General features: G+C 42.8%; 1 protein-coding gene across 1 annotated transcript in view; it reads left to right on the top strand.

Moving 5' to 3' along the window:
* fat2 (FAT atypical cadherin 2) overlaps positions 1-16098 on the top strand; it is a gene marked incomplete at both ends in the record, with an annotated part of 117384 nt that overhangs the window by 71679 nt on the left and 29607 nt on the right. Inside the window, 7 exons of the mRNA XM_079250048.1 lie at positions 613-824; positions 2678-2815; positions 2912-3055; positions 7839-8036; positions 8882-9482; positions 9568-9768; positions 14724-14881. Of these exons, the coding sequence (XP_079106174.1) occupies positions 613-824; positions 2678-2815; positions 2912-3055; positions 7839-8036; positions 8882-9482; positions 9568-9768; positions 14724-14881 (1652 nt within the window). The remainder of the gene's footprint in view (positions 1-612; positions 825-2677; positions 2816-2911; positions 3056-7838; positions 8037-8881; positions 9483-9567; positions 9769-14723; positions 14882-16098) is intronic.

The raw sequence follows: 16098 nt of genomic DNA, 5'->3' as shown, positions 1-16098 counted from the left end.
TTGTAGGGGAGCTCATCTGTTTTTGCATGGAGCCAAGGGGAGCTTGGCTACTCCGTAATTCAAACCCTGGTTTTAACCAAAGAGAGAAATACTTACAACAAGAGCTTTCATGGTCCTAAATCTTGCCTTGCAGGAATTTTTATTTATTGTTCATTTTGCTGTTAAGTATAACTATTTTCGACACACATAACCTGAGCAAAGATAAAATATTGATCTATCGTCCTAATCAGAGGCTAAATATGTAATAAAATGTCTTGTTTCATAGTTATCCTTCACTTCATCATCATACAGAATAACTCTCTTCCTTCCATCAGTTTCTGCTCAAGCTACAACTTTGCTAGTTTACAACATCTTCATTTATCACCTACCCACATGCTAACCGTCGCGCATTATTTAAGACTGTCTGTGCTTCTGGTTCTGTGTTGCAGATTTTTGTTAGAAGTTGTTCCTAACAATTCTAGGGCTTGATCCTCCCCATCAAATGCAGAAACATCAGCCAGTGGCATGAACTCGCTAGCATTCAGACAAGCGTGTCAGACATGAGATTCCTGCGCTGCTGTTGTTGTTGCTGAACACCCGAAACTTCTGTAAGACTCGGTCTTGATCTTCTAGGCCTTCTGACCCTAATGGCGCCGCTGGATTTTGAAGTTTCTCGGGAGTATTATCTGTCTGTGGAGGGAAGTCGAGGCAAGTCAACCCTAACAGACATAACCACGGTGATCATCAACGTGACAGACGTGAATGACAACGCGCCGGCATTCGGACAGGGCGACTACAGTGCAGAGATATCAGAGGATCTGACGCCTGGAAGCCTGGTGATGAAGGTGAGACCCAGACAGACAGCAGCTTTTACTGTAAAAGTGAAGATTCTGATTGCTTTGCTGAGTTTAGGGACACATTTCTGTTTTTGCAGAAAACATAAACTTTTTTTTATTTTTTTATTTAAGCATCCTCAGTGTGAAAGCTTAAACTTGTGTAACTAAACACAAGACAGAGCGTCTCCTTCCTGAAGAACTGAAGGTCACGGTGAAGAAATCACTTTGTTATGAAGTCTGCACGCACATGCATGTAGAACACAGCACAGCCTTTTGTATTTAGCTCCCATTTAAGACAGAATAATCTCAAGGTTTTCCTATAGACACAGTGACTTCCTCTAAAAAAAACTCATCATTTACATGAACAAAGTGGAATCCATCAGAAACGGTTTAAACCAGTATGATGTAGATCTTTTATATCCAAAAACCAGTTCAAGACTGTGAAACTAAATTTCCTATCTTGAAAGATCCAACAGGACCAGTATAGACACCATTTTACTATCTTGGGTCCTGGGGAGACCACTGGTAAGTTTCTCCGTGCTGTTCCAGACCTCTGAATCCTGCCTGAAACTCTTTACTGGAGCTGAAATAGTTAAATGTCAATTCAGAATTTTCTGCCCTGCCTTCAAGCTCCAACACACACGTGTTCATACATAAATGACCTGTACCACATATCAAAGGTGTGACCCGCTAATATTTAATTTTTATGCAGGAACATGCACTCAGACCTCCCCTCAACAGATCCACACAGAACACACACACACACACACACACACATTAATTTGACAGCCTGTGACAGCTGTACTGAGAAAATGAGATTGCGCACAAACGTGGAGATTTCCACTCATGAAACAAGCTGGATCGATAACATGACATACAGTAACAACATGACGGTAGGAGATGATCTCGTGTTAGAGTCTGATTAAATACACACATTTATTTGACAGCATGTCAGTTGTCATGTCAGGCCAGCAGCAGATAACACGGCAATAACACAGCTCAGTGGCTCCACTGACGGTCACACCACGGCTGGCGGATGAGTCTGGAATCATACGGCTTCACATCTGACATATTTCTCTGCCTGCTCCGATCTCTGCTTCTTCACTGTTTTACTTTTACGCATCACATTAAAAATGTCCTCGTTCTCATTCAGGAGAAGAAAAATGGTGGACGCCCCCATTGTTCAGTCCGTGGAGATGAAGAGAAAGACAGTGATGTTAGACATGTTTCATGTCATTTTTACTTATCTTGAGGCAAAAAGGGGTTTTTTTTTTCATCAGACATTAATAAAATATATTTACATTAAATTTAAATGTGTTTTTGGGAATCGACAGAAATGTGCAAAATAAACAATAAAACAATCAATGCAGTTAAAACAAAGCTGGATTTACAGCATCCAGGGAAGAACTAAGCTCAGACCAGGACAATCTGAAGATAAATGCTAACATCAAATCTGCATCTTCGGTTGGCTAAACGGGGAGACAAACGGGGAGCACAGTGGCGACATGACAACGAACTGACCATGGAGGTACATGCAGAGGTGATCTAACAGCAAAGAAGCAAATTAAAAGCTCTTTGTGCAGAATAAAGTTTAAACAGGAGGTCGATTAAAAGCAGTCAGCTGGAGAACCAAAGTCCATGTTCATTTGTCAGAGTGAACACTGTTAAAAACTTTTTCTAAGGTGTGTGTGGATGAGCAGAGGGTTTAGAAGAGCACACACAGTTTAGAAGAAGACAGCAAATCTCTTACAATCCAGTGTTTTTGTTTGTTTCAAACGAGGCAGCAGGAAACTGTGCATCTCCAACTCTGAGTTTCTTTTTGTTCCTCGCCTCTAATGTCCTCTAAATTTCCTCCCCTGCAGGTAACAGCCTCTGATCAGGATGGTCCGATCAATAATCTGCTGCGTTACTCCATAGTGAGCGGAGATCTGCAGCAGCAGTTCTCCATTCACCCTCGCAACGGTGAAATTACTGTGCGTACAGCGCTCGACAGAGAAGAGGTCAGTGACGGTCAGATAAAAGAGATGGAACGCACTTTTTCTTTATTTGTACAAGAAGCCAACATAAATCCCTCTCTGGCTTTACCTCCGCTACAGATCCCTCATTACTCTCTGACGGTGCAGGCAGCTGATGAAGGCAACCCTCCTCTGTCATCAGCGGTCCTCATCACCATCACTGTCACCGATGTCAACGACAACCCTCCCGTCTTCTCCCGGGTTAACCACAGTCTGCTGCTGCAGGTATGCCCACTCCAAAGTCTGATGCTGAAAAGCAGGGCAGCAAGTGTGTTGCTTGAGCAGCATCTATATTGTTTGGAAATGCTGCAGGGTGAAATTTGGACTTGGTGATCATACATTGAATCTAAAATCCGTTGTTCTTCATACTCTCACATTAAGCGACATCCCCTTAGAGCAGGGGTGGGCAACTCTGGTCCTCAAGCGCCACAATCCTGCAAATGTTAGGAGTTTCTCTGCTGCAACACATCTGACACACATCAGACCTGATCAGCAGACTTCTGCAGAACTAGACATCAAACTCTGCACAAGTCTGCTAATTAGCCATAGATCTGAATCAGGTGTGTTGCAGCAGGGAAACTTCTAACATTTGCAGGACTGTGGCGCTCGAGGACCGGAGTTGCCTTCCCCTTCCTGACAGAGTCAAGATAATTTTATCTTACCTCACTTCGTAGACTCTTCTTAGATTTTCGACTTCATTTTCTTAAACTTAATATGACAAACATCTCCACTACAGATTCACCGATACCGATACCAGCATCGGTGTCGGCTCAATACCAAGCGTGTGTACATGTACTTGGTATTAATAAAAATGTATCGATAACACAGCCGATAGCACGCTCGTCAAGCCAGCGCAGATGTGTTTTATGACATGCTTCGGACATGTTTTAAAAGAAATAAATGCCTTGAATGTTAAAATGTTACACTAAAAACTAGATCTTTGTTTCAAAATCACACATTGATAGTTGTATTTAGGTAAAATGTGCCGAATCAAAATAAAACTTGTTGAAACTGTTAGATCTGTAAAGTTATTATATTAGTATTGGTGAGGTAACTTCAGAAAGGATGGGTCATTTATTACAACCTAATGAATTATTACACAGTTATAACAGCAATTATCATAGTCACAATAATGTTCACATAAGGTATCAGCAGATATTCAGATTTCAGGTATCGGATCGGACCTCCCAAAAAGTGGATCAGTACATCCCTAATCTCCACAATAGACAATATTACACACAGCAGAAGTCTTTCCTCTGGAACGGCCTGTGGAACTAGTCTGATGTTATTCACCTGGTTTACACGTCAGTGAGTCATAGCTACGGCACGGACAGACTTCTGCCCTGATGCGCAAACCCACATACGCATGTGCACACACACTGGTGAGCAATGACCAGAGCTAGCGCAGAGACCTAGTCCAAAAACACGACAACCACCTGGAAGATCTGACAAAAACAGCCATGTTTTTTTCCACTGCTGGGGCGATGAAGACGAAAACACTCGTGTTTCTCTGCATGTCCACTGCAGGAAGGTGCAAAGCTAAACAAGCAGAATCTAGTCATCACTCGTCGTTTCTGAAGGTTCAAACTGATCGATGTTTTATTTGGGTCAACACATTATCTGCAATCTGAGCTTTTTTCCGTTTGGACATTTCCAAAGGTAAACTTCTTCTGGCCTCATCAAGTCATTTCAGTCATTAAAGGAAAAATTAGTCTGAGTTTTGGAAACGGGACCTAACTTCTCAGCTGTCAAATAATGTAAAATGATTTTATGATTATTGAATCTCACAGTCTCACAGAAAATCTGTGGGTTACCTGTGAAAGCCTCATATTTCAGAGCTGATTTTAAGTTTGGTGACATCTGCATCCCCTGCTAAGCCTTTAAGTCACACTAGTTACATTTCTAACACTTAGAAATGTAAGAGCAAACAGACAGTCGTGATGCAGGAAACACTGTTTCACTGCGTCTGTGTTCCTGCACATGGAGCGAGATTATTTTACGTTGTCTTTTAAGCGTTTGTGCCAGTGTCTGTCAGCTGGGGGAAGATACTGAGATCAGTCATAAAAGCCCATAAAACTGTGGCATCCCGTACTTCAGCTCCCAAATTGTATTTATTTTTTGTTTTCATCTGTTGGCTCTCTAAACTGGCACCAGTTTGCTGCTCTGCATTCTGTCTGCATGATGAATTCTGCAGACATAAATGGACAAATCTGGCCAAGGCAGTGTGTGCACAACCGGCTGCACGGTAGGGCAACAGAGGAATAATAAATGATTACAGTCACTGAAATCCTTGGTTTTGCACAATTCTTATTTGTAATAAATCATTTTAGTCTTGCAGCACTTTTTTTTTTAGGAATCTGTGATTCTTTCCAAGCTGTTTAAAAAAAAACAAAAAAAACAACAAAAACAAAAACAGCTTTGTGCTCAAAAACACAAAGAAACATTATCATCATAGAGCCTGAAAAGTGAAGACAACCTAAGCACTCACAACCTCTTGTGTCCTGCAGAGGGATGCACCAGTCGCATTTAGGTGATAAGTTGATGTAAAAATATGCAGCACATCTCTGATTATAAGCACAAATGTCATTTCCTCCCAAAAAGCCTGCACCGTTCTCCGTTTGCCTTATTAACTTGAAGGAGTGAATAAAGCGTGAAGTATTCCTAAATAGCAGCCAAAGACTGCCAGTAAGGCAGTAAACTCCACCTGCTCTGCCCCTGACAGCCTAACACGGTGATAATGAAGACAGATGAACTAAAAACTGGAGATAATTATAGCAAAATCACCAGAGATCATCATGGAATAGCCTTTTTTTTTTTTTTTTTATACCGTATCAGTTCTCTCTCCCTTCTTCCAACGCCGTGAAATATGCTGACCTGTAAGTGCTACTCCATCATAACTGAAGCTCCCACAGCTCATTAAAACTGTGTGCCGAGAGCTCAGAGCGAGACAAACCAGAGCCTGCTTTCACAACGTTGTGAGGATCAAAGCGGCAGGGAGATCAGCCTGCACGATTTGTTGCTCGCAGGACATCAGTGCCACCTTTAACTTAAAGCCTTTTATTACGGCGCCGAGTCTTCCAGGCACAGAAAAACTTTTTAATGGGCAATTTACTATCACTTTACAGCCTCTGAAAGCTTGCATTGCTGAATGGTTTTTGATCTAGCTGTCTGTTTGTGCAGCGTTATCAAAATGTTTCATCCGCGCCACCTGTTGCTCACCGTCAGCGTTTTCCTCTGCCAGCTCCTACTCTCACAGCTGCAGATCCGCCAGCTCAGATACTCTCATCCAGTCACACAAGAGCTTGTTCATGAGACAAAACTTTGCCAAATGTTGCGGCGATGAATTCAAACTGTGTGAAATGATCCCATCTGCTTGTGCCTCCTCAGCCAGCTCTGGCTGATGAAGGAACCGCGTTGAGCAGATGGATGGCGGCAAAGCGGCGCAAAGGAATAGCCGTTCTTTTCCGACAGGTGTTGCAGGTCGGAGGGAGCTTGCGTTTTCTCTCCTGCCGCGATTGCAGACTTTGCTTTGACTATTTGTCACCATCAGATGCCCGTTTTTATGGAGCAGGAGTGCCACATCAGGCTGCTTCTGAGTTTGAGGGTTTCGGTAAAAGCGGCAGATGGACGGGTTGTTTGTTATCTTTGCATGGCATCCACAAAGGATGCAGGAACACAGCTATACATCAGGGGGGCAACTGCAAGTTCTGGGGGTCTTCGCACTGCCATCCACCACTGTGAATCATGAAGCATCCACGTGAGTGAGTTTCATACTCTGAATGAAAAATGACTCGTTCCTCTTGAGGTGATCTCTCCGGTTTCTGCAGAAGACGGTGAATCAGGAAGTAGTAGAGCTGACTCAGCTAAAATTGATCTTAAAGTCCTCATGAAATCAGATTTAATATTAAAGTGATCTCTTTTTTTTTTTGCTTACAGCTGTGATAAGATGTGCATATATGCAGTTTGAATCCACAGCTGGCATTCAAGTTTAGTTCATTTTAATTAGATTTGTGGGAAATGTACGATGAATGATCTTATAGAAAGTCAGCTGGGTGATTCTGATCTCAACTAAGAATTAATAATATGGTAGCTTTAGTTTCACTGGGCTCAATTAGTAAAAAAGAAAAGGGGGGGGGGGGGGGGGGGAAGGCCAGGCTTCCCGATTACACAGATATTAGTCCAGGCGTCCTCAATCCAGGTCCTTGAAGACCGGTATCCTACAGGCGTACCAAAAGTCCCCGCTGAAACACACCTCATTCAAATCAATGTATTTAGCAAACATCTACAGAGCTTGTCTGAGTCTGAGTCAAGTAAGGAGGATACTTGGAAAACCTGCAGGACGCCGGACCTCGAGGACCAGGACTGAAGATGTAGACCAACTGTAGACATACGGTCCAAAACAGGCCGACAGATGTTTAATGTCAGACAGTTGCAGTGTTGGGATGGACCCCTCCTCTCTGTATGTCTTCATCAGTCCGACATGTAGTCACAGCCATTCCGGGAACGCAAAGACAGAACTGTCTGACTCAACCTTCATGTACTTCACCCTCTGATGAAACTTTCACAAGCCTGTGATGTGAGCTGTCACTGGAATTTCTGATGCTTCACATGAGATGGTGTTTGTTTTATCCCATCAACTCCGGCGTACGTACGCCTCCCTGCTTCCTGCCACGCATGTCCCGAAGCATGCAGTGTTTATAGATTGATAACACATTATGTAAGGGACAAGTTCTTCCTACTATTTGTATCAGTTCACAATGAAAACCAGCGAACAGATCCCTCTTAGATGAGGGAGGGAATTCATCATCACAAGTTTTTTGCTTTTCAAGTCATGAAGAGGATTGTTTTCTGTATCATTTTAGGAGATTTGTGTTTATGAAGTGAAATCCAAAAGACAAACAGCAGTTAAACATGGTTATACTGGTGGTGGATGCTGCGTTTAGTCCAGAGTCGGAATAAAGATGCTGTACCGCGGCTTATAAAAGCTGAACTAACTTTTCTCCTTCAGGAAGGAGAGTCAGTCGGCAGCAGCATCCTCCAGCTGGTGGTCACAGACAGAGACACACCCAAAAATGGCCCGCCATTTTCTTTCCACATCGTCAGCGGCAACGAGGATCGCCGTTTCCACGTCGACCAGGGCGGTCTGCTGTCGCTCTCTGCTCCTCTCAGGAAGAAGATCAAACCACACCATCAGCTCAAGATACAGGTAAGACTGCTGCTCAACAGCCATCGAGTTTCCGCTCACCTGCTTCTCAATGTGCTTTGACCTTCCACTTGTGTCTGTCACTTTCCTCCCGAGCTGTTTTCACCCAGTGGAACGAATAAAAGAAAAGACTGTCATGTCTGTCAGATCTCACACCTCACCTCTGAGATTCAAAGCTTCATCCCTTAGCTGGATTCTCTTGACAATAATACAAAAATCTTTTAAGTTGTCACACCGTGAGGGGAACGAAGAAAAGAGTGCATTGTCTTGCCACTGCAGCTACAACATGGAGAAGCACTACGAAGGGTCCCCTACAGCCTACGCTCCCAACAGAGCTGTCAGCAGAGCTGTCATCCTGCTGGCAAACATGAGGGAAAGTGGTAACAAAGTCAGTTTGGCTGTGTGGTGTGGATCAGCCGCTGAGTCCAGCCATGAGCCAATAATCTGACTTCGAAGAGCTGATGTGTTTGTTTTTAGTGTGCTTCCTCCTCTTACTGGTTTACTTCCAGGCTTTTCAACCAAACATCCAGTTAAAGGGCTTTATTTAAACATTTATATTAGAGAAACAGATGAGTTAGAGTTGCATCTGCATTGGTTGATTGGTTGATGGAAAACACGTTTTCAGCCTGATCACAGCCATGCAGAATTTTTTTTTACAAGAATTCAATTTAAAAAAGAAAAAAAAAAAATCGACAAAAAAAGGGAAGATGGTCCATATTTATAATGGAATCCATCAACATCACTTTTCCCAGGATTAATGCTCATATGATTGTGTCATAGAGGATCTTACTGAAATGCTGTGTGTGTGTGTGTGTGTGTGTGTGTGTGGATTTGTTTGTTTTCCTCAGGTGACCGATAGCGGCCACCCTCCCCTGTCTTCCATTTGTGTGATCAACATCAACGTCACGGAGCAGAGCAAGTACCCTCCCACTGTTGTGCCCCTGGAGGTCTTCATAACAACGTCTGGAGGGCTGTTTGCAAATCGTGTCATCGGCAGGCTCCACGCATCAGACCAGGACCTGCAGGACGTCCTGTCCTACAAGCTGGTGTCAGAAAACCCCGAAGGGAAAAGGTTCTCCATTGACCTGACCGATGGTAAAATCTGGGCGGATGAAAACCTGGAAGAGGGCTCGTATGCGCTGAACGTAAGCGTGAGCGATGGGAAGTTCGGCGTCTGGACAGGCGTCAAAGTTCATGTGTGGGCAGCCAATCAGAGAGCGCTAGACTCGGGCCTGACTCTGCAGCTGGCCGGGATGTCACCGGAAGAGTTCCTGGGTGATCACTGGAGAGGCCTTCAGCGCAACCTCGGACAAGCTTTGGGTCTACCCAGACACGAGCTCCACCTGGCCAGCCTGCAGCAGCTGCCGGACTCCCTGGTCCTGGAGGCCCTGCTGATCTGGAGGACCCAGGATGGACTCATCCGCTCTCTACCGACAAGCAGACTAGCAGGTGAGCAACCAGCGAATTCATGTGTTTGTTGAATGAATGATCGTAGCAGTGTGCACAACCGTTGACCTCCGACCCTCTGATGCAGGGATTATTTCGGAGATTGAAGACTCTCTGGGCCTCAGCATTCTCAGGATGAGCCACAACGGGTGTTTGGGTTCCGGATGTCCACCACGAGGCTGCAGGAACGCTGTGCGGCTGTCAGGAGAGAGACTGAACCATTTCACCACCGCCAGAGCCGGTTACATCACCCCACAGCACACCTGGGAGAGTGTGTGCCCCTGTAACGGTATGTACTGGGTGTGTGTTTGTTGTGTGACTGCCTGAACTTTAGAGACATTGGCTGAGTGTGTACATTGCTACTGATGTCAGTGTGTGAAGCAGAGAGTGTTGTTGCGTTTTTTTGAACAGGGATGAAAAATTTGTAGTTTGTGAACAGAGCGTCTGAAGATCAAGACGAGTCTGCAGTCTCAGAGGCGGCGAAGGCTCGCAGCTGATCCGCTTCCAAACTGAAGAAAATAAGTACGACGGGTGCTTCAGCAGAATAATTACAGCCAGAGCGCGGAGGGCACGCTGTCCTCACCTGACTCCCGTCCAACTGCGAGACAGAAAAAACCTAGAAAGTGTCACTGGAAAAACTGGGAGAAAAATGTCTGCATAAGCAGGATGAATTTAGTTGCGTAGCAGAATTAATTCACAATGTCCATAGCGGTATCAGAACGCAGAAGCTGGAAACCAGCAGTTGCATAGGAGAGATGACTGAACAGCAATATAAACAGCACCAAGTTTAAAGAAGTACCAACATTTGTCAGAAATGCAGCACCATAAAAGGAATCAAGCAATGACACAAGATCCGTTGTGGCCTAACACATTAACATGGGGCTATTTATCTACATTTTTCCATGGGCCAAATGGTCAGAAGGCTTTGGCCAGTTGGCCACACGTTCCTCTAATATACTACCCTAACCTCCTATTACAATTAAGTGTCACGGGGAAGCTGTAGGATATACCAGCAGTCTTTGGGTGAAAGGCAGGGTACACCCTGGACAGCTCGCCAGTCCATCACAGGACCCCGCAATCTCTTGAAATCCCAAATATGGTTTAAAAACTCTGACTAAAAGCTCTCTCCAGTCGTAAAGTTCTAGACGTATAACTAATCAAAATGAGCATTTTGTTTTTGAGTGCAAAGCCAACTTTGTTGAATGTGTTTTCCTTTTGTATTTTATTTTTGTCTGGTGAGAGTCTGAGACCATGTACACATGTAGCTGGGGTTCTGTAAACCAAATATCCGCTCCCCTCTGTCTTGAAAAAACGAAAAACCTCGAGTGCACACAACCTCGCTTTTAGAAAACAAAGTCCATCCACACCTGACTGCAGAAGCGACACCCATGCTGTTTCTTATTGCAAACACGGGTTGCACATATGATGTCAAAGCATTTTTTTTTTTGTCAAAATGATCACAGTGATGTTTTGAAACTTAAAACCCCAATTACAAATGTCCACAAGCAGATCTACAAACAAATTATTCATGAATCTTCACTTTGGTCAGAGCTGAAATGTTTTTAGTGTCACTGATATGTGCCTTCAGGCAAAATCGTAGAAAAAAGCCACTGTGTTGCTACATTTGGACGAAGCCTGAGCCTGGTGGGTATGCATTGACAAAATTAATGTGGGTCCTCTTTAAGTGATTGTGTACATTATATTATTTATTCACTTAGCAGATGCCGACAACAAGCCCCAGAATTTTTGGTGTGTGTATGCTAATCAGTCCAGCCATTATTGCATTCAATGTCACTTTTGTCTCCTTCTAATGGGACATTTTCATAAGACACTGGTGTCTTTGGCCTTCCGTCAACAGTGTAAATGGCAGTGCTGTCCAGTGTCACAAAAATTAGTGCACTTACAGTTTAGTTGATATTATTAAAATAATAATTTGCCATTTATGAAGAGGTGGGCAGTGGGTGGTCCAAGTAGACTGATGGGCTGGTTTGGGCCTATGAGCTGCCAGTTGAATCTAACATCATGGGTGGAATAAAAACTTAATAAAGGTTCAAATAAAATCAGGAAATGTCACTCTGGATGGTTGTCTCCTAACTCTGAAAATATCAACAGAATTGGCTATTAAACGTTCTGCCTCCAAGCCGAGCTCGGGAGTTTGAGTGGAGGCAAAGCTGCAGCTAGCTTCGTGCTAAACTCCCTTCACAGTGGGGAAGCAGACACATCATTTCTTTCCAAATTATCCTGTCTGAATGCTTTTTTCAGCAAAAAAAAACCTTTCATTTTTAATTAGATAATTCATTCAAATATTTGCAAAACAAACAGGACCATCCAACCTCCACATTGTTCACCGATATGCTACATCCATCCATTTTCTTAATCGCTTAGCTCAGTTCAGGATCACAGGAAGCTGGAGCTTATCCCAACAATCACTGGGCAAGAGGCAGGATACACCCTGGAGAGGTCATGGGATACATGTACAAATCTTCCAACCCATGTACACTAAAAAGAAACAACTAGAGTTTGTCAGTCATGGCTGGAGAAAAGAGGCAAACCAGTCCTGTTCCAGTCCCAATTTTGGTGTTCAGATCCGTTGTGCGTTTTTTCCATCAACACGCTTTTGGAGTCTTAACATGCCAGGATGAATCAGCTGGTTATGATGTTTAAAGTTTTTGTAGCAGTCAGTCAAGGAAGTTGCAGTATCTTTTAAATATCAGTTTTCCCTGGAAAGAGACTTGTAAAGAGTTGCTTGTATTTTCAGGCAGCTCGGTGAATACGAGTTTGCCAGAAGAGAAATTTTTCCTCTTCATAATGTTGCTGTAACAGCAAGCAAACTCACAATAAATCCCCTACATTTGAGATGAATCACTCAGAACTCTTTTAGTTGTGAAAATGCCCTCAGTTAACAATTGATTACAGCCAGTAGACATCTCAAACACTGAGGACTGCACCCCCATATTGACTCATCTTCAATCATTTGTGTTGTTAATCTTTTGGGGATTAGTGCTCTTCCCAAAAAAGAAAAAAGTCAGTTTAAGACTCAGCAGGATAATTTTTTTTTCTCTCTGAAAGATCTTGTGATTGTTATCACCCTCATATTTTCATATTTTGACTGGACTGCATTCCTCCTTCCTCTTTAAAGTCTGAACATTTACAAATCTGACACCAACTAGCTTCTTCTAAGAAACGTAGACTTATTCCACATCACACGTTAGGAAATAACTGCATAAAAACTGGATTGAAACTGATGAAAAGTGTGTTAAGCATCAACATCCTTTCCTAGCACTGTGATGGACTGGCGACCTGTCCAGGGTGTATCCCGCCTCTCACCCAATGATTGCTGGGACAGGCTCCAGCTTCCTGCAACCCTGAATTGGAACAAGCGGTTGAGAAAATAGATGGATGGATGGATAGATAAATGGATGGATGGATGGATGGATGTATAAATGGATACATGGATGGATTGATGGATGGATAAATGGATGGATGGAAAAATGGATGAATGGATGTATAAATGGATAGATGGATGGATGGATAAATGGATAAATGGATGGATGGATAAATGGGTGGATGGATGGATGGATGGATGATGGATGGTTACATGGATGGATGGATGGATGGATGGTTAAGTGGATGGATGGATGGATGGATGGATGGATGGATGGACGGACGGATGGATGATGGATGGATGGATGGATGGATAAATGGATGGATAAATGGATGGATGTATAAATGGATGGATGGATGGATGGATGGATGTATAAATGGATAGATGGATGGATGGATGATGGATGGTTAAATGGATGGATGGATGGATGGATGGTTAAGTGGATGGATGGATGGACGGATGGATGGATGATGGATGAGACTCTCTCTGTAAACAACAAACTTCTCTATAGTCCATAATATTTTGCATCATCGACAATATAAAATATCACCCGCCATTCATACTGTAGTACTGAAAGTGTTAACCAGTTTAGGCCCCAATACTGGGAGGCTGCCAGAGGATGAGCATATTTATTTTTTTACATTTTAACAATAAAACTAAAATGTTATAACATGATAAGGTCCCATTTCTTTCTTTCTTTTTTCTATGGAGGTCAGGTCTGCGCTAACGTAGGATTCTGTCGCTATCATTTCATCTTAATCCTTTCTGTTTGCGTGGATGGTGTTTACTCTTCCCCAGACAGAGCTGTGGAGCTAGTGGGTTCAGAAACCCTTCAGGGAACGTTGTTTATCCAGCAGACTCTGGAAACATGTCGGTACTACACCTCCCCAGAGGCATCATTAAAGTTTCATCTTGGAACCAATAAAGTTTTGTTTCTACACAAATACAAACTCTTTACTACTGAATTCATGGATGATTTATCCATCCATGAAATCATTCAACCTTAAAGTTTCCACTTCCTCCTGCTGTTGAGACCTTTCCCCAAGACTTGGTTGTTGTTGTTTTTCTTTTTGTTTTGTTTTTTTTTGCTGCAGGTTTCTGTCTCTCTTTTTTTTTTTTTTTTTAAACTTTTTCTGCTTTTGGAAATTTTTCCATCAGCGAGTTTAAATGAGCTTTGTGCAATGTGGTTAGTCATCTTTCTTTCTTTCTTCTCTCATTATGTTTCATCCACCGAAGCAAAAACTTCAGCCGAGGGGGCTCACAGAAAAGTTTTTATGAAGGAGTTTTGGTTGAAATAAAGTTGAAGATATTTGTAGATGATTTTTAAAGAGAATATTTGATCTGTAAATGTCTACTGGCACCAATTAACATCTGCATTGTTTACTCTGGGAATACTGGTTAGGTGATCCCACCACTGTGTGTCTGAATTTTTATTTGATCCATTGTTTTTATTTAATTTATTTGTTTTACAAGGGATACACACCAAATGAAGCAAAAACCTCTTTTACAATGCTGCCCTGACCAAGATGGCAGGACAAATAACCACGTTACCGACTGTACTAATGCTTTTAATTTTTCATAGAAAAAGGATCATAAATTTGAATACTTGAAATGGGTTCAGATGCAGAGAAATCTATGGGAAAATAGGAGAAAAGAAAAGAAAATTGTGTGTAATCTCGGAGGAAAACAAACCTTTGATAAACTAGATGGTGCAAAAAGCCAACGTGGTCCCAAACCCAAAGAAGCTTACATTTTTTTATGATATTGAGCAAAAAGGAAAAGACCTTCAACGTGAAACCTGTAAATATTTGCCTTTTTCTCTGGAACTAAATGTATTATTTAATGTTTTTGTATTTTAGAGTCTGCTCTGAGGTTTGACAGCAAGTCCTACCTTAAATATGTTCATGGACTGGATGAGGACCGCCAGGATTTCACACTCTCACTGAGATTCAAGACATTCCAGGAGAACGGTCTCATCATGTCCACAAATGGCACCAACAACTGGGGAGCTTTACAGGTATTTACCCTCCTGAGGGTCAGAAAGCAGGTCCTCGTGTGACTCATGTGACATGTCAACACTGCCGTTTACACTGGTTTAGTTTACAACCACCTCTCAGGTTTTTCTTACCTGTGTAAGAAAACAGCTGCACAAACTCCGATTACATCCTACACACATCACAGAACACACATTCTTCTCCAGTCATGTTACGTTAGATTAATTCAGCTACCTGTTTTTCTTTCCACTCTCATCCTCATCCTGCTCATTGTTTGTTACTTAAAAATGTCACAACAGCACATGCAGATACAGTTGGAAGGAACTGTAACACACAGACGGCAAGTTAATTACATTTACAAGAACCAGAGAATCATTATGTCTGTTCATTTAGAAGTTGTGTGTTCTCCCGCTGAGCGAGGAGATTGTTCATTTGCTCTTCAGGTTCGGCTGCCACTGAGAGATAAAATCTCTGCCTAATTGTCGGACGCTTTTATTGTAATGTTTGTTTTTTGATACTAACTTACAGTAAAAGAGTTCAAATCGAGGCACTGCTTATCTAAGGTCATTTTCACTGTGGAGAAAGGAGCTGGCTGATGAAGCTTTTCATTTCAAAATGTTTCCAGAAATAAAACTGGATCCTGGAGTCAGTTTTAACCACCTGAAAGGATCTCACACACCCGACGTTTTATTTGCTTCCTTGTTATCAATGCAGCTGTCATGTTTGTGAAACATGGATGTCTGGGGAGCCGTTGGTCTCATCTTTTGTTTGTAATCTGTTTGTCCTTTTGGTGAGTTTACCGCAACAAGTGGCGGGAGACTCTGCTGTGTATCTGGGTCAGCGCTGGCAGCACCACACAGTACCTGTTGACACCATGAAACCCGACAAATAAAATCAGCTTGATTTAAATTTGCTCTTTTGTTGCAACGTTGACATTTTAGACAAGGTGGCCTTATTCGCTGCGAAATACCAGCCGTGTCGGGGGCCTTTTCACGTTCTGCCGACAACAGCAGCAAACGTGAGGGCGGGCTTTTGTCGCCGGGTTGTTGTGGTTCTGTAGGGACTGTCTTAAGGACTGTTGGAGCGTATCTGTTGATATGACTATGGGGGAGACTTGCAAAATATTAAATATTACAAGCAAAACTTACGTCAACCTGCACACATTAAGGTCAACATGGGATGATGGTCCAGACTCGGTTCTCAGGTGATCAGCTCGCCAATGGCGTTTCTTCTCCCTCAT

The sequence above is a fragment of the Telmatherina bonti genome (assembly GCF_933228915.1).
Source record: "Telmatherina bonti genome assembly, chromosome: 12".
In the NCBI taxonomy this organism is placed as follows: Eukaryota; Metazoa; Chordata; class Actinopteri; order Atheriniformes; family Telmatherinidae; genus Telmatherina; species Telmatherina bonti.
Note: the sequence above shows the minus strand (reverse complement) of the source record. Positions and strands in the feature narration are given on the sequence as shown.